The 19,244-nt window shown below is 25.3% G+C and overlaps 1 protein-coding gene and 1 long non-coding RNA gene across 2 annotated transcripts; both read left to right on the top strand.

Moving 5' to 3' along the window:
* The first annotated feature begins 7,098 nt into the window (after positions 1-7,098).
* LOC135924998 (uncharacterized) lies at positions 7,099-9,644 on the top strand. Its single transcript, XR_010571484.1, has 3 exons — positions 7,099-7,174; positions 8,862-9,052; positions 9,612-9,644. It is a non-coding gene; the product is annotated as an uncharacterized LOC135924998 (long non-coding RNA).
* A 19-nt stretch (positions 9,645-9,663) lies between these two features.
* Positions 9,664-17,221, top strand: LOC135924997 (A disintegrin and metalloproteinase with thrombospondin motifs 2-like). Its single transcript, XM_065460133.1, has 8 exons — positions 9,664-9,695; positions 10,635-10,750; positions 11,025-11,071; positions 13,079-13,187; positions 13,811-13,942; positions 16,146-16,311; positions 16,377-16,472; positions 17,083-17,221. The coding sequence occupies exons 4-8, from the start codon at positions 13,099-13,101 to the stop codon at positions 17,113-17,115; spliced, it is 516 nt and encodes a 171-aa protein (XP_065316205.1). The 5' UTR covers positions 9,664-9,695; positions 10,635-10,750; positions 11,025-11,071; positions 13,079-13,098; the 3' UTR covers positions 17,116-17,221.
* Positions 17,222-19,244: the final 2,023 nt, after the last annotated feature.

Raw genomic sequence — 19,244 nt, 5'->3', positions numbered from 1 at the left:
CGGTTTGGATCTGTTTTATTGATTTTTTATCTACAATTTAAAAATAAATAATATTTGTGAATTAAATCAATATTTTATTTTAAACGTAAAATAAACTACTATATAAAGGCACTTTCAAAACAAACCGATTTTTTGAAGCGCTTTTCTAGGCACGCTTCCAACAATTTTGTTTATTTCCAAGAAAACAAATTAGGATAATAATTTTTCTTATCAATTTTTTTTTGCATAATAAAATGTTTTTTTTAAAAAATTACTTTCTGTACTATCAGACGCCATTTAATTTGAGTTTTATTAAAGAAAAAAATGACTTGTTTGGAAATGGCTTTACACATTTAATACTCTAAAAATGTTTATATCCTAAAAAAAACCCAATAATTTGCATTATAATGATCATTGACTCCCTCCCACCTCACCTTAAATCTAAATAATCCTAATTTTGCCATTATTTGTATGAATTCTACAAACTCCGTTATACCTTTTAATTGTAGATATTATGGAGCGATAACACATTATATTATCATAAAAATCGGGGAGCATATTACAAACATTTTCAAAATGGAATCTGGGAAAAGGTCAAATATTTTTTGAAAATATTTTAAATTAATAGTGAAGAACCAGAAATGATATGTTACTCCTTTTTACAAGTGGCAATGATATTTGTATTCAGATATTATTAAATATTTATAATATGTTTTTGCAAAAATGCTAGATCACCCCTTAAATTATCCATTATATACAAAATAATTATCATCTTTTATGGTAGATGTGGCTTGGAGTTAGATATATTGCTTAATTTTTACATAAACTCAAAAACAATTTTTTTATTCTAAAATCAACTTATTCGAATAGGCTAGGGGGTAGAATTGAAGGTTAGAGTGATATGGGTTAGGGAAAATTTATATTATATCTATATTAAAAATTCTATTTCATTTTAATAAAATTTTGACTTTATCCGTTTGTAAATTTTAAAATAAAATATCTTAAACTATTTTTTTCAAACTGGCGCACTTATATAAAAAAAAATTCTCGGTACTCTGGGTGAAAAAATTCATTTGCTGGGGCTAGTTTTAACCTTATTAAAATAGATAATTTTTAAATTAAATTTTTATTCCATTTTAACAAGAAATTATGTTTAATTAAAACATTTTTATTTTTAACCTTTTCTTCATTTCGCCTTTTTTTGAAAAAATTAGGACGAGTGATAACTAATTTTGGATTAAATATGGACTAAAATGATAATTGCTGTGATATGGCGTGTTGGTTCATAACAATCTCATCATAGAATGGATTAGAATTTGGTGCAACCCGGTTCGACCATCCCCGCCCATGAAAAATTTTTGGACCAGACGGGACAAATTTTGCACAATATTTTTACGAGCCGGGTCGATGTTTTGAAAATTTTAAAATAATTTTAGTCAGGAACGGTTAACTTACAAAATAATTTTATGAGCTAGACCGTGTAAAAATAATTATGGGATAAACAGAGCCGAAAACTCCCGATCTAATATTTCATTGGGCAGGTTCGGGTAGCCCTCTTTTAAAAGAGATATTAATTCATAAAATGGACGTATAATAAAATAGGAGAAATTTTTTCTCATTAAAATCTTATGTTATATAAAAATTATAAATTAAAAATAATTCTGCAATTGTTTTTTAACTATTATATTCATTATATGGATTAGACTTTAAAAAAATATAACCTCAATATACATGATTGAAAATGTTATAAATATTGATCTTTACCCTGCTATTTATTAAAATATAGCTGTTGCAATTTTTATAAAAAACATCAGTCAAATATTATCTTTTAAAATATGGAATATTAAATCCCTAAACAATTTACAAGATTCAAAAACGAATATAATAGACAAAAAATAATTAATACCTAACTCAAATGCCTAACCCAAGTTTTCTTTAACAATTAAACTCAATCTGGGTCTTTTTTTTAAGGCAGCATAATTTATATCGATATATGTTTAATATATTTAAAAAAATTTCTACCATCTACAATTACTTCAAGAACCAACATATTTTTTTAGAGAACTAAAAAAGCTATTTTTTGTTAAAAAATATAGATTATAAATCATTACATATGAAAATGTGCATAGCAGAAAACTCTTCTCTAATTCCATCATCGCGGTGTATTACGAAAACTTTTATGAAATATTTCTCGCTTTTCTTTAAATCTTTAATAATGAAACTGTGATTCTATTAAAAAATATATTATATATTAAACTAAATATATTATTAAATTTTACAAAATGGCTCGATTTGAGTAGATTTTTAAAAATGGTTCACTGATTATTTTATTCAGAAAAATATTACACAATAATTTTGATAGATGGCACAAAGGTGTGGGCATCTTATTAGCGAAATCTTGAGGCGTAGGCAATATTTTTCTGGCTAAAATATTAGAATTGGCCGTTTTTAAAAATCGGCTCAAATCTAGCCGTTTAGCAATACTAATTACCTGAAATATAATAAAATATAAACCTGATTAACATCGGTGAATTCAATTCGTTTTTCATCTAACTTATCTCCCAGATTGGTTCCGTTTATAAATTCAGACAATGAATAAAAGTATCCTATAATTGGATGTTTGCGAATCGACGAGAGTGGGGGCATAAATTTCGCCATTAAATTATAAGAGGAGGCATTAGTATTCACCATTTCATGTAACCCGATTTCAAGATTTCTTATACCAAACATAGACTCTTTTTTCATTCTACAGCACGTTTTAGTGCGTTTGAGTGCAACCGATTCTATATAAATTGATTACGAATAAAAAGAATATTAAATATTTCATTTATTCTAAATAGTATTCGGTTATAGCAATTCGTATTATTTGAATAATTATTAGTGTGTATTCAATAATATTCATTAATCGATTATTTCCTACGAATATTAATTTAAAAGAATAATGTTAAAATATTATTCCAATAGTTTAAAATCCCATCCTTTAGAGAAAAAAATAATTATGATTTCTAGATTGCTAAGAATTTTGAATCACTTTACTAGAATTAACATAATTATACTCGCTTTTATTGTTATATGATTTTGTAAACAAAATGTGCATAAAAATAACACTTAGACTTACCCTATTAAAATATAAATATAACAAGTTATAGCATAAAAACAAATAAACAATTCTAAATAGTTAATCATCACACTAGTTCTACTCTACTCATACAGCCCCATAGTATTGGGGGAGGGAGCTATTTTTCTGGGTCTTTTAACCTGGCTTTCAGATATATTTTTAATGGCTTATGGAAAAAAATTACTCGCCCCCTCTCCAAATATCGGACCCGAAATAAACTGTCAACTGAAAAATTTATCGATTTGTTCAATAATGAAGTAAAAACATTTGTCAGCAATTTAATATGCATAATTTATATACTTTTCACAGAATGGAAATTTTAAAATAACTTATAAATTTAAATTTACAAAATTTTACCTGAAATAATTATTAACATTTTGAAATATTATTATACTGATAAAAATGAAACTATTGAATTAATAAGTAATTGAATAATGGGAAAATTTTTTAAACAAATATATTAAAACCTATAAATAAAATATTACATCTTGATTAATAGTTACGAATACTCTAATCAACCAAAATGTTGGTCTATCAATAAATCTTAGTAAATTGAATTGATTCAAAGTTTCTTGTTAATAAAAACTAACCTGTCATAATAATTTCATAGTCAATATAGGCATCATCCCCAAGAGCGAAGAATACAAGGCCTCCTACGAATATGCTATATAAAAAAGCTCTCGATATCATATTGAGAAATCTAAATAGTAAAAAATTTAAATTAAAAAGGACAAACTTAAAAAAAATTATATTCTCAAATATTTACCTTAAATACATGTTTGCTTATTATATTTGTTATAAAAAACTTAGGTAAATAACCCAAATAATTTTATAACTAGAAGTTTAGGAATTTTGAATTTGCTTTTGTGTTTTGAAAAAAATATATGAGAACATATCCACAAGTGTTTAACTATTTTATACAATAATATCCCATTTTCTTTCTTTTTATAGGTCATTAACTATACTATTAAATGACTACAACACAAAATATTTAAGGTAGTCTTTTTAATTTTATGAAGACTTTTGATTCAATAATCGCATGCACCTTATAGGCAGTGAATTATTTATAATTGGCTCATTCATAAATATTCGTTTTTTCTCTTTAATTCCAATTGCTTCACATAACAAGAAGAGAACCAAAATTTTAAAAGTCCAAGCTTATTCGGGGAAATTTTTTAAAAAGTATTTAAATTAAATATCAATTAATCAGTTGGAATGTTGGAAAATCATATAATAATGCGTTTAATTTATTTACGACATCATATTTTGAATTTCCTTTTAAAACAATTTGCAAATAATTTTTCCTCTTTCAAAAAAAGTAATTAAGAATTAGGTTTGATCAAACAAATTTATTATAATACCAATGTGTAGTCCAATCCTTAATCTTTAAAATAAAATTTAAATCAAAGCTCTATATAACAGTTTTTGAGCTAAGTGAGAACATGCCAGGTTTTGACTGACCATGTGTTAACTGGCCATAATATATTATTTAAGAATTTTATTATAAATATGAAATATTACAATATAAAATACTTGTATAAGAACCTATATTAATATTTCTTCATTTTTTAAGTATTTAATACAGATCTCAATTTATCATCAGACGCATCTACTAGATATGAAAATATTTTATAGAGTATTATCTTAATTATATATAAGTTAAAATGCAATTTCAATAAAAATTTAAATCTATTTAATGATTTTATAATTTACTATCTTAATAATCTACAAAGTTAAAATGTTTATTTAAATAATTTATATAAACATTCATCAATTTAACAATTTATGATATTAACAAACTTAATTGGACAAGCCATTTTATTAATTTATAAATGAGAAAAATATAATATATTTATTTACATAAATACAAACAAAAAAACAATCATTGTTGATCCATTTAGCATGGGCCCATTCTTCATAATGCACGTATTTAACCCATTATTCCTCTTCCTTACCCTTTGAATATTCCTTCTTGCATATAAATAACTCATCATTATTCTTCTTTAGATACAGGAATTAACACATTTTGATAAATCACGCACAAATACTCTTGATAAATGATTTTAAAAATAAAATATATATATAAATTTATATAATTGAATTTATGATTCTAACAGATAATTCTAATATATAATTTATATTAAAAAATCTTCTAACATAATTATTAATAGGTCTAATACTCTAATATGTAATTAATAACATTAAAAAAAATTATGCTAAACACCATGAATTATTTGCTAGCTTGTATTATAAACTTTAAAATTTTCTCCTGGGGTTTGGTAAATATTAGTCCATTTGTATTTCATTCCATATGGAAATATTCTGATAGTGGAGAGTTTTTATTAATGATTATATCATCAATTGCCAATTGAATTTGTTCATCATTTGCATCTTCACCATATGTTGTTTTAAGCAAACTTTTTATTTCAATATGATTGTATGAATATTGACCAGTCAATACTTGACCAGACTATACTCACTCTATTATCATTAAATGCTTTGTATATTAAATAAAACATGTAAACTACAATTATTTGTGCGAATAATGCTAAATGCCTAAGGATAATATTTATATAAAATATCAGTAATTTTTCCCGAATTTTTCTAGAAAGAGATACTATAAAAACTATTTTTATTGAATTGCTCTATTCAATATATTAACTTTTGTAAGATACATATCAGAAATATACACATTTTGACCAAATTTGAGAAATATTAGTCAAATAGATAAAAGGTTAAAGGGAGGTGGGCGTGGGCAGTCATCAAACATGATAATTTAGGCCACTTCCCCTCTTCCGCCAAAATTATTCAAAATAACTAAATTTAAAAAATAAATAAATATTTTTATATACCAAACGAAGAAATTAGAATTTTGACCTCTGCAAGCCTTTTAAAATAAAAAAATGAACATGCTTTATATGTACAAATACAATATATGGATGAGTTATTTCATAAATTACCAGATTTTGGAAATGGAAAATAAAAATTATACTGGTTAATTTTTTCCCGTTTAATTGTTTCTTTATTTAATTACAATTTTTAATATATTTTTTTTTATAATTCGTAATTATGAATTTGTGTTAAATTAAGTATATATATAACCTTCATATTTTGGATGAACAAACTAATTATATATTAATGGTAGTAAAAATTTTTTTTTTCAATTGTATGTATTCTTTAGTTTGTGGTAGCTTAAAAAAAATAGAAACAATCCTTGAACCCATCACACAGGTCAGTGAACATAAGAAAGAAATAATGATTAGTTTAGAATTGACGGCACTAAAATTAAACAGGGTTTTTACCCAAGATTACCAAATTGCATAATTATGCTAAAAAAATATTTTCAATTTTTTACACACATATTAAACTAACAATTCCTTATAGTTAGTTTATAATGAAAAAAATAAAATAATTATTATTAATTTTAGAATAAAATATAATTTTAAAATAATTGTCTGCTTTTTGTTTTTTTTACTAATTATAAATGCAAAGGGAGAAATCTTTTTAAAAAAATATTAAAATTTAATTTTGAAAACTATCTTAAAAAATGAAAAATGAATTAGGTCAATATCGTATTATGTTATAATGGTTTAAATAAAAACTGACTCCAAAAATCATTTTTATTATAATTTAAAAATGCTATGACTTTAATTTCTGGAAGATAATAATTCATTATGATATCTTTTAAACATTATTCTTATCAAACTATAGAAATTTGTGCAATACGTCAAAGAATATCTTTTTTTTAAATAAGGATGATATGTTAACCTTTTTTCTCATAACCTATTAAAAATCTAATTGGAATCAAATTAGCAAATTAAAATAGCATTCGGTAAACTTATTTATCCAGATTCTGTGCTGAGTAAAAATTAACATACTAGTGAAATCGGAAATCCTATATACTATGTGGAAATAATTATAGAATAATCAATTCAAAGAATTAAATTCCGATACAACTTAGAAATTAAGATTTGTGAAGAAATTAAATTCCTTAGTTAACATACATGGCGGGCATTTGGATCCGTTGTTGCTCTATACTTATTATTTTATCTGCATTAGACTCAACCTATATACACAGTTACTTTTATTTTTGAATTCATATTTAATGAAGTTTTTTCAATCTTTGTCTATTAAATATCTGAAAGATATAGTTTAACTAAAAATAATGGTATAAACAAATGTTTGAAAAGGATTTTCGGCCTGTAATAATTTTTTTTATGAAGGATAGCGACATAAATTTGCCTTATTATAAGCTTTAAAAATAAATTCAAAACTTCAGCCCAGCCCGAATATTTTGCACAATTTGATTTCTTTGGAACCCAATCTTTAATTTAACCCTAATAAGAAATATAGATATTTTTGTTAACATTTTACCATTTTACAGATTTAATTAGTATCATGTGTCTTATAGATCGATCAAATATAAAAAATAAACATGTAAATAAGGACATAAAATATATTAGTACGGATTTGTGAATAAATATTATAGACGTTGAATAGATTAATTTTGTTATGTGAAGATCTTTTAAGGTTCCCGGTGATTATTTTTGAATGTTTATATCAAATTAAAATTAGTTTGAATTCGAGAAAATTATATAATGATGCTAGTTGGGATGATTAAATTCAACATCTTCAATTTTTAATTTGGTAATAATACAACTAACCTAAAAAACCACCTCTTCAATGTTTCCATATTCTTATCTTGACCCTTAATGCTGACCTCTTGTTTAACTAATATGCTTATTGTAAAAAATACAGATTTATCTATTAAGTGAAGAAATATGAATATATTATTTGCCCACTTTATGTATGCATCAAGATGATTGCTAATTTTTTTTTAAATTTTATTTAAATTAATATTAATTTATCATGTACGGAATTTATTTTATTTTTAACAAAACTGAAAAATTGGAAAAACAACAAGCTTAAATATTTTTGACAAAATTTTTTAAACATTTTTAAAATCAAATTTTTTAAAAATAATTTCTTAAAAATATCAAAAGTATGTATTGCTTACATTCTTAACATATTATATATTATTACTATCTGAAAATTCCGGATCATCTAAAAAAAATGAGCGATATAATAATTGTGATAATAAAATATTTACAACAAAATACTGGGAGAATAGATTATATTTAAGAAAACTGAAAAATTTGCAAATTAAATGTTGGTAGATTATTTTTCCCATAAGGAATAGAAGAAAACAGGTTTTTTTTTCATTCCTTACTTAGATTCACAATTAACATTTCATAAATATTATTTTATAAAAAATCATTGATAACAAGCAAAATTAATAAAAAAGAATATATTCTTTAAGAAGTAATATTGCTTACAAAATTATAATTTTTTTGTCATTGATTTTATTTTATTACAAAAAATTAAAATAATAGATGGCGTTAAATATTTTGGATGTTAATTTATTATAAATTAGATGGTATCGGCATTTATTGGTATAATTTATTTTAATTAATTTTTTTTCAAACTTTAGAATATGTTTGTAAATAGTAAATAGTATTATAGTTAATATTTTCTATCTTATTCTCATCTCTACATCTATAATTTTTTAAATATATGTTAATTTTGTATAATAAAATATTTTTGGATTATCAAGGCCTCTTTTAAAGTATAGAATATTTAAATGGTTTCATTTTTTAAAAAATTATGTGAAAGATAACGAGATATCTAAATTATTATAATAATAAATGAATAAAGGGAATTTTATTAGAAATTCATTTATCAAATTACTATGTTAAAACTTTAGATCATGAATTACCATACATGGAAAATTTGTCGAATACGATAAATGTCCATAATATAGCCCCACCCATAGACATAGAGCCCATGATGGAAATAGCAATTTTTGTAGACTACCCGATGATGGCTATAAGAAAATTAAGAGGTCTTGATGTGGAAGATGGGATCAAAATATATGTGGATACGTTAATCAAGGGTGTAAGGATACATTTAATGTTATTTAGCTAGGAGTTCTTCTAAATTGATTATTTTTCTTAAATAATTATAATTTTGTTAACGTATAACTGTCAAAGTGCAAATGCATTTTAACAACTAGAAAACAGTTAATTTGAAATTCATATACCTTTGAATATTCAATGGATTTGACTAAATATAATTACTATGTTTGTAAATTTTGAAATAAGCTAGAACTTTGGAATGGGAAAATCAGAGAGAAAATTTGTTAACTTTATTTTTTTATATCGATAATTATTTTATATAAGTCTTGAAAAACAAATAATAGGGTTTCGTTTTTTTGGGCTTAAAATAACCTTTTTGTTTTGTACCATAAGTGTGAACATGGAAAAAAGTGCTAAGGGAAAAACATATATCGAAGAGGTTACTTTTGTAGCCTTGTTGAAAGCAAAGATTAAAAAAAATTATAAATTGAATTATATTATAATTCGGATTACAGTTTCTGATGTAATAAAATTGATGAATAATTTTAACTAAATTAATATTATTTGAGTTACATATTATCTTCAATTTTCATATTCAGATAAATGCCTTATATCATCAAATGACGATGGAGATCAAACTTAATTTTAAATTAGTTTACTATGAGGAATTAAAACAACGCTCTGTAAGTAAACTTTTCTCTAAAAGTTTAATTATTTATATTAGAAAAAATATAGTAAATCCAAATTAATTATTTTAGTGGATTATAAATATAGGCAAAAATAAGAAAAACTAAAATCTATCTTTAATTAAAGTAATGTTGTTAATCGGCTTAGCCGAGTCGGCTCGAACAGAGCTGATCCAAATTTTGGGTCGTTTTTTCCGACTCCGACTAAGAGTTTGGGTCGTTTTTTCAACCTCGACCCTAGTTCAAGCCGAAATAAATGATCTCGACCCAAAATATTTTCGACTCCGAACCGAGTCCAAGCCGAAAAAAACGATTTCTACCAAAAATACATGTTTACAATATCTATTTTTATCCATTTGCCTTAAAAAAATTCAAAAAAGTTCAAAAATAACGATTATGACAATTGTCCATTTCCTATAATGGTACATCTTTACTGAAATTTTAATTTAACATTTTACAATATCTATTTTTAATCATTTGCTTTAAAAAAATTCAAATAATTTGAAGTCGTAAAAAACGACCCGATGTTTGAATTTGAGTCGAAAAAACAACCCAAACTATGAGTCGGAGTAGAAATAAACGACCCATATTTTGGGTCGAGGTCGTTTTTTTCGGCTTGAACTCGGGTCGAGGTCGAATAAACGACCCAAACTCTGATTCGGAGTAAAAAACGACCCAAACTTTGAGTCGGAGTCGCAAAAAACGACCCAACTTTGGGTCGGGGTCGCGACTGGCGGCGTTTTACGTTTAAACAACATTAATACGAGATATTATTTTTAAAATTTATTTACACAACATAAAAATATAAAATTATATAAATTTTTGTTTTAAAATTACATTAATCAATATTATTATTATTATACTAAGATTTCAGTTAGTCCTATTAATTATTTTTAAATTTTTTTCCCATAAATAATATATCCCCACGCAATCCAGGTAGGATTTTATAAAATAAGTGACGCGGCAACTTTAATAAAATCTTTTTCAAACTATCAATTCAGAAAAAAACGGTATACCCATACCAATTGGGACCATGCTTTACTCTTAACTGGGTAATTTCTAATACTTTCACTGAAACCCTAAATTCTAATTATATATATGTACTGTATATAAAACTCCCCCTATCCCAAACATTGTTTATATGAATTTTTTCTTAATTAATATAAGTAATCGTTTTGAATTAATATAACCTATAATATAAATTAATTGTAATACATTTAGTTTTTAAAATTTAACTCCCGAGTAAAAGGTGCATTAAAGCATTATGATTTTTAATTATATTAATATTTTTAGGTATTATATAAACTTCAAAAAAAATAAAAATAGCACAGATTTGAACCTGAACAACAAAACTCCTGATAAAGAAATTACTGGTTTATCATTATAAATGTTGATTTAAGTATAATATTTTAAATATATGCGTAGGAATACGGTAACCTAAACCTCCTCTAAATTTTAAGTTATATACAGGATCACCGTATTTTGAAATATTCATAATACCCAAAACGGGTCTGATCAAGTCGGATTTTAAAAAATTGAGACCAAAAATACTTAACTCAAAACCCTCAATTCTTTTCTTTTAAAATTTGGCTAGGTGTTGGACTATAGCAGAATGCTCGGCTACCTCCAAAATTATTTTTAAATCATAAATTATAACATAAAATATTTAAGTTATAATATAATCTGATTAGAAAACGCCTCATAACCCCCAAAAATATCAAAGTTAACTTTGTCAGTAAAATAAAAATGTTAATAAAAAAAGATTTGATAAAATTATGCCAAGAAAAGAACTAAGCCCCTGATCTAAATTTAGTGAATTAATATGGGTGAAAAAATTAAAGACTTTAGTTTATAAAAATGGAACATAACTTTTTGGGTCTTTAGACGAATTTAAAGAGAAAAAAAAGTGTTGAATATAATTTGAAAAAAAAAATTTTGATAGGTGGAAGAAGAGATAGTTACCTGTTATGCAAGAAAAAAGAGGACTGATTTAGTTAATTATATATATATATATTTTATTTAAAGTGGAGATCTTTATCTGGAGTGCTATTTGACAAAAGAATCCCACACAAATTAAAGGGAAAAAATTTACAGTTCCATAGTACAACCAACTATTCTATATAGTTCGGAAACATGGCCAACCAAAGAATCAGACGAGAGAAGTCTACAAACTATGGAGATGAGAATGCTGAGGATGATTGCTGGGGTAACAAGAAAGGATAAGGTGCGCAGTACAAGAATACTAAATAGTTTAAAGGTAGTGCCCATTAAGACTAAGTTAATGGTAAACAGACTTAGGTGGTATGGGCACACAATGAGAAGGCCTATGAACTACATAGGAAATAAAGTTGAAAGATTGGAAGTGATGGGCAAACGTAAAAGAGGAAGGCCAAAACTTCAATGGGGCCATAAAGTTAGAGCCAATATAAAGAAGTATAAAATAGATAAAAGAGATTGTACGAATAACATAAAGTGGAGAGAGATGTTGAAGGAGCTTACCACCAGAAAAGGTGAAAGCTAAAGAGAAAAAAAAAAAAAAAAAATATATATATATTTTATTTTAAAGAACATTTTTATTAAATTAGGGCAATTTATAAAATATATAAATCGGTCGTTCTATAAAGTTCCAAAAAAGCATAATTATATTTTAAAATAATAATTTGTATTTTTTGTTTTAGGAAAAAAAATATTCTTTGAATGATAATGTAGATCTGATTTTTTTAAAAAAAACTTAAAGTTCGTCTTAACATGTCCACAGAAAGATAACACGATAGGTATAAAAACGTAATCAGTTAATTTACAGTATATTTTTTGTATCGGCAATATCAATAGGATTAGAATTTACATTTTTAGGAAATAGAAGAGACGCATGCGACCTACTATAAGAGTCTACCTAAAGACTAAGGTAATTAAATAAAACCATTGGCCTCAGGGAATCATCTGATAATTAATTAGCAGTCCAGGTTATAATTGTATTTAAAAAAAAAATCAAAGTATGTTTATGTTTTGAATTATAATTAATGACTAAGGAAAAATTTTGTTCTCCGTTAGTCCAATACAATTGGAACCCATTTAATTCGTATTTGGGAAAAAAAATTAAGGGTCTTGAAAAAATTTTTTTGTCAAAATTTATTATTTATGATCTAAATTTTTAAAAAAAACTGACTAGATCAAATTCTAATTTTTTATAGGATATTAGGTTTCATACACCCTTTAACAAAATATGAAATTTCATAAAAATCAAGTGCCACGTTTTATTATAAAGATTCCGAAAAGCAAGTTTTTTTTGCTACCCGGTATTATATAAATTTTGCTAATAATTTCAATGTAATGATAGATATATAGATTAAATTCTAAATACAAAGTAATTTAATTTAAAGGTTATGGCTGGCTTAGTGGCATGTGCACCAATTCGGGTTCTGTGAGTTTAATAGAAGGATGGAGAGGTTTCGCTTCTGTCATGTACGCCGCTCATGAAATAGGACACAGGTAGATTTATATATTATTATCACATTTATTTAATAGAGCAATAATCAATAATTTTTATGAGGGGGGGGGGGTGGTGGATAATATATTATTATGCTTTAAAGAATAAACTAAATGAAGTAATTAAATATTCGCTCTTTTTTTAAAATTAAAATTACTATATATATACTGAATATTATATTGCATAAGCATTGGAGGAGGGGGGGGGGTGTTCCTCATCAGCCCTGAATATGAATAATGATTAATGAAATAATTTATCAAAAGAAAGATTATAAAAAAATATTAGATTAATTTAAGAAAGTTTTTGACCATAAATTTAAAATAATAAAAAACCATAAATTAGAAAGGTTAAAATAGAAAAATATGAAAATTATGAAATTTCTGAAGAACCTAAAATTGAAAATAATAACAATATCGCCCTTTTTTGAAAATAAAAAGAAATAGAAATTTAGTAATTATTACTTTTCCGAATGTGGTATATAAAATTAACGGCGCCCAAAATTAATCTGAATACGAAAATCTCTATCAGCCCATAGGTTTTATTTGATATGCAAAGCAGAAACTTGAAAGAAATTTTTCTATGCATTATTTATCAATGTTATAAAATAAAAAATTCTTCATTCAAGTTTAGGTTTGAAACACGATGGAGAAGGGAATCATTGCTATGGTCAACATAGCATAATGGCTAATTCTTATTCTCCCGCTATCAAGCCCATATGGTCAACTTGTAGTCTACATTCGTTTAACAATATTCTAGGGTATATTTTTCTGTAATTTGAAGATATAATCACAATTAATATTTTTTATACTGAAAACTCTTAGAAATTAACAAATATATAAAGGGTAATTAAGTTTATGGGAGGTATTTCACCAATTTTTTTAAACGGTATCACGTCAATTCGGCGCGGAAAATTCGGCGCATGACAATTCGGCGCAGAAAACTCGGCGCGGCGTCAATTCGGCGCATCGTCAATTCAGCGCGGCGACAATTCGGCGCAATGTCAATTCGGCGCGGCGATAATTCGGCGCAACGTCAATTCGGAGCGGCGTCAATTCGGCGCGTATCTAATACAGTTGCAATTTATTATAAATTTATTAGTATAAAAAAAAGGATGATTAAATAGAAATGATTTTGAATGTTGGTCATATTAATTATTTCTTCGTATTTTTTTTTACAAAAATCTCAATTTTATTTACTAAATGTGTAATATCAATAAAAAAAATAAACAACCAATATTTATACCGATTTCCTTGCTGGACCAATTTACCACATTATAAGGTAGGGGAGACTGGGGTTAGTCGGACCGATTTTTACAAAATTTAGCTCCTGATTTTTTTAGATAATATAAAAAATAATATATGATTAGATACCTCCTAAAACTATACTCTATAAAGGTACCTTATAAAAATTTTAAGAATATAATCATTTTTTTTAAATTTTACTTTTGAAAAAGTAAAAATAATATCCAAAAAGCCCCAATAGCGGGGTGAGGCAAATTCAAGGGGCTTCCTAAATCAATGGTTTTTTTAGCCATAATAAATTGAAATGCATTTTTATTTATTAATAATGATACGTATAGAATAATTTTATTGTTTTATTGTTAAAAATATCATAATACTTATAAATTGAAGCAAATTATATATAAAAATTGAAACTTAAGTTAGGTTAATTTAATAAACATTTTGGACATAAAGGAGATATTATGATTTCTTAGCATAAATCCTAAATACCAATCATAAACAGCCATGAAATTGTATTTTCAAGATTTTGTAATTTTTTTTATTAACTGCCATAATTGACTTGTATGGTTTAGCAAGCCCTGCTAGCTCTAAATTTCTAGATATAATAAATACTCATAAAACTTTCCCAAATTATAGAAGAGTGTTTAAACTTTGCTATAAAATTTAATTTACATATAAATGATTATATATTTTAATGAAATTTCTGTCATGTAAAAATCTTTTGAAAATTTTATCAATATTTTATTTCTTAAATAAAATTTTTAATAATTATTTCAAAAGATTTTTTGTCTATAGACGTAAACTAATAAAACTATATTATAATAAAATTTTAACCTACTGTTGTAATTAATTTTAAGAAGAGATTAAGTGGTTTGCCAAGCCCCTGATTAGTAGGCAATATTATGTAAGCCTGGAGATTTTGCGTGAACCTTTATCTCGATAAACATTTTGTATTTTTTTCATTATTAACTGCCATAATTGACGTGTATGGTTTAGCAAGCCCTGCTACCGTTATTGGGGCTTTTTGGATATTATTTTTACTTTTTCAAAAAGTAAAATTTAAAAAAAATGATTATATTCTTAAAATTTTTATAAGGTACCTTTATAGAGTATAGTTTTAGGAGGTATCTAATCATATATTATTTTTTATATTATCTAAAAAAATCAGGAGCTAAATTTTGTAAAATTCGGTCCGACTAACCCCAGTCTCCCTGACCTTATAATGTGGTAAATTGGTCCAGCAAGGAAATCGGTATAAATATTGGTTGTTAATTTTTTTTATTGATATTACACATTTAGTAAATAAAATTGAGATTTTTGTAAAAAAAAATACGAAGAAATAATTAATATGACCAACATTCAAAATCATTTCTATTTAATCATCCTTTTTTTTATACTAATAAATTTATAATAAATTGCAACTGTATTAGATACGCGCCGAATTGACGTTGCGCCGAATTGACGTTGCGCCGAATTGACGTTGCGCCGAGTTGTCGCCGCGCTGAATTGACGATGCGCCGAATTGACGCCGCGCCGAATTGACGTGGAACCTTTTTAAACAAAGGTATTTTATTTCTATAGATAGATAACCTTTACCTTAGAGATTTTTTAAAATATTATAGTAATTTAAATAAGAAGCTTATGGTAACTTTTAATAAATTTATATGATGCCTTAATACTAATGATTATTTGTTATAATATTAAACTTGACTCAGAAAGACAACATCTTTGTCTCTATAAAACGTCTCCTAATAGAGATATTCTATCCTTGCCAGCTGTCAACGACAGCAATAAGCTATACATGCTACCTGGACTACTATTCAACATAAGTCAACAATGCATAGAATCCTTAGGCCTCAATTCTGAACCTTATACAAATCATAGCGTAAATTTCTAAAATATATTATAATATATTAGCAGCACAATTTGTATTTCCTTTTTATATAAAAGGATGCCTGCAAATACCTATATTGCACTTATCCGCAAAAATCTCTCAATTTATTTATATCTCCAGCTTTAGAAGGATCTATTTGTGGAGAAAACAAAGTAATTTATAATCATTATATATATAATAGGAAGCCATTTTGAATATTAAAATATGTTTATTATAATATAGTTTGGCATTCTAATTTAAAGGATAAGATCTCTATCTAAAATGAATAAGTCATCGATTCGTATTTTAGGAATAGTATAGCACAACTATGTTAGAAATTATTCATAAATATTTGAAATTATTACAAAGTGTTCAACATTTTTTTGAAATTTCTTTTTAAACTCCATTTCCATAATCATTATTTTTAAATTTTGATATTCAATTTTTTTTCCCATTTTTGAAAATATTTTTAAGGAATTTAATTTTCGAATCGAAATTAAGTCGATTTGAATTATTTGTGTCATAAGAATGTGAATAATTCGTTTCATAGGTTTATGATCTCGCAAAAATATTACCTAAGAAATTCGAACTTTGGTTATACGTGAAAATCAAGCTCATAATTTTAAATATTTAAACATGTAATTTGAATATAAAAAAATTAAATCTCTTAATTCGGAATTCTAAACTAAAAAAAGGTCTTCATCTCTCTAAAAGTCTTTAATGATTATTTTTAATATAATCTCTTATTTGTTATATACATATACACTATTATATAAACATAAGGCATGCAAAATGGGCAAATGTGTCAAACTGTAAATTATCAGATACCAGAGCTGAAAGTGCAATAAATAATTCATATTATAAAGACACCTATTTAAATCTTTTATTTGAAAAAATAATAAGTGTATTATAAAATATTTATATACATGAAAAAAGAAGATATTTTTATAAATTATTTACTAATGCGGAGATAGTCACCAATATTTTATGCTTAATGGAAGACTTATAATTTATATATAAACTTTAGAAAAATATGAATTTTTTTTAAAAAAATAAGATGATATTATGTTATCCTTTATATTTAAACTTATACACATACTTATAGTTATATTTATAGTGTTTTCTTTCTATATTAACAAATTTGTGAAACGTAGAAATAGATTCAACAATCCATTTTTGAAAAAATAACGATATTATTAATATAAAAGAATAGCTAAACTATATTCATAGAGATTTTGTTTTGTTTTGTTTAAACTACAAATGATTATAATTATTTTACTAAATTTACTTAAAGGGGAAGGGGGTGGGGGGGGGATAGTGGCATATTTATGGTACCCCTTTTGGGGGTGAAAAGGATCCAGAAATAAATAAAAAATGCAAATGTTCCAAAAGAAAAAAACAATGAGGTTTTCAATATTTTTTAATGATTAAAAAAACTCTGTAATATTCGTTTTATTTATATTTTCGATTTAAAAACATCATCCTTAACACTTTTTCAATCTCACCAACACATAAACATTGGTATACATAATTTCCCCTTGTATGTAAGTAAAGTACCACTCCTTCATTTAAATATTTTGGTATTGTTAAACGGCTCGATTTGAGCCATTTTTATAAATAGCTAATTCAATATTTTATCCATGGAATGGCACAAAGATTTAGAATTAGAGATCTGCATTGAGCCTAATTTTTTAAGCCCAGTTTTGCCGGCCCAGCCCGAATCCGAAAATATTTTAAAAAGTTTTGCCGGCCCGGCCTGGCCCGAATTTATTTAAATATAGAAATTAATTTTTATACTACTCAAAATAAAAAATATATGTTATATGGCGTCTAGTTTCTATAAATAAAATCGAATATTTTAAATTTAAATAAAAAGTTAAACATAAAATTGATAAATTTAGATATATTTTAAAAAATTATTAAAGCCCGACCCGACCCGGTCCAAATTTTTGAAAAATATTTGCCCGCCCAGCCCGAATTTTTTAAAATATAGGCCCGACCCAACCCGAATTTTTTTAAAAAATATTAGGCCCGACCTAGCCCGAACCCAATTTTTTTTAAAAAAAAATAAGCCAAGCACGGGTACAGGCCGGACCTACTTTTGCAGATCTCTAGTTAGAATATCTATTAGCGAAATCAAGATTAGCCAATATTTTTCTTGCTAAAATATTGAGTTCGCCGTTTTTAAAAATCGGCTCAAATTGAACCGTTTAAGAAGAATAAAATATGTAGAAGAGGGTTACATACTATTAATTTTTATAATTTGTGAATATTATACAATGTTGCCTTGAACTTTTAAACGGGGTTGGGTAATCTTCATTATGAAAAATTTTTTTTTAAAAAACGACTGGAAATAAATTTTTATACCTACTTACTAAAAATATATTTAAAACATGGTAAAAGATTATGAAACACTCCGAAGTACAAAGAGTGTTTTAACATTCATATAATGTCTATTTTATTATTTTATGTTGATTTATGGCACCTAATACAACTGATGTATATATTTTTATTTTCACCACGAAAACACATTTTATCATAAAACAAAATTTAAATAACCAAAAAAGGGGGTATAAAATATTTTATGCCCCAAATCATATATTATAGAATGTTATTACATTATTAAATTTAAACTTTGAAACATTTCTAGTTTTAAAATAAAATCGCTGAACTGACAATACATGTTAGAATACGATTTCCGCAGAATCAGGTTTTTAAAAATTAAAAAATCCATGCTATTAATGATTTAAAGTTCCATAATATAATTGTAGAAAAAGTTATATTATAAATTGATAAATATTTATTTGAAACCACTTGCATTTGTTTAATCAAAATATAATATAAATATGCTATTATAATTAATATGACTAACCTTCTTCGGGTCAACCATCAACACAGCTTCTTAATTTTATAAATGTTATATAAAATCATACTTTATGTTTTAA

The sequence above is a fragment of the Gordionus sp. m RMFG-2023 genome, chromosome 2 (genome assembly GCF_954871325.1).
Source record: "Gordionus sp. m RMFG-2023 chromosome 2, tfGorSpeb1-WG-v2, whole genome shotgun sequence".
Lineage (NCBI taxonomy): Eukaryota > Metazoa > Nematomorpha > Gordioida > Chordodea > Parachordodidae > Gordionus > Gordionus sp. m RMFG-2023.
Note: the sequence above shows the minus strand (reverse complement) of the source record. Positions and strands in the feature narration are given on the sequence as shown.

Coding starts and splice junctions, on each gene's coding strand:
- LOC135924997 (XM_065460133.1), top strand. CDS start 13,099: ATGTGCACCAATTCGGGTTCTGTGAGTTTAATAGAAGGATGGAGAGGT. Junction 13,188..13,810: donor GCTCATGAAATAGGACACAG/GTAGATTTATAT, acceptor TCTTCATTCAAG/TTTAGGTTTGAAACACGATG. Junction 16,312..16,376: donor AACCTTATACAAATCATAGC/GTAAATTTCTAA, acceptor TTTATATAAAAG/GATGCCTGCAAATACCTATA.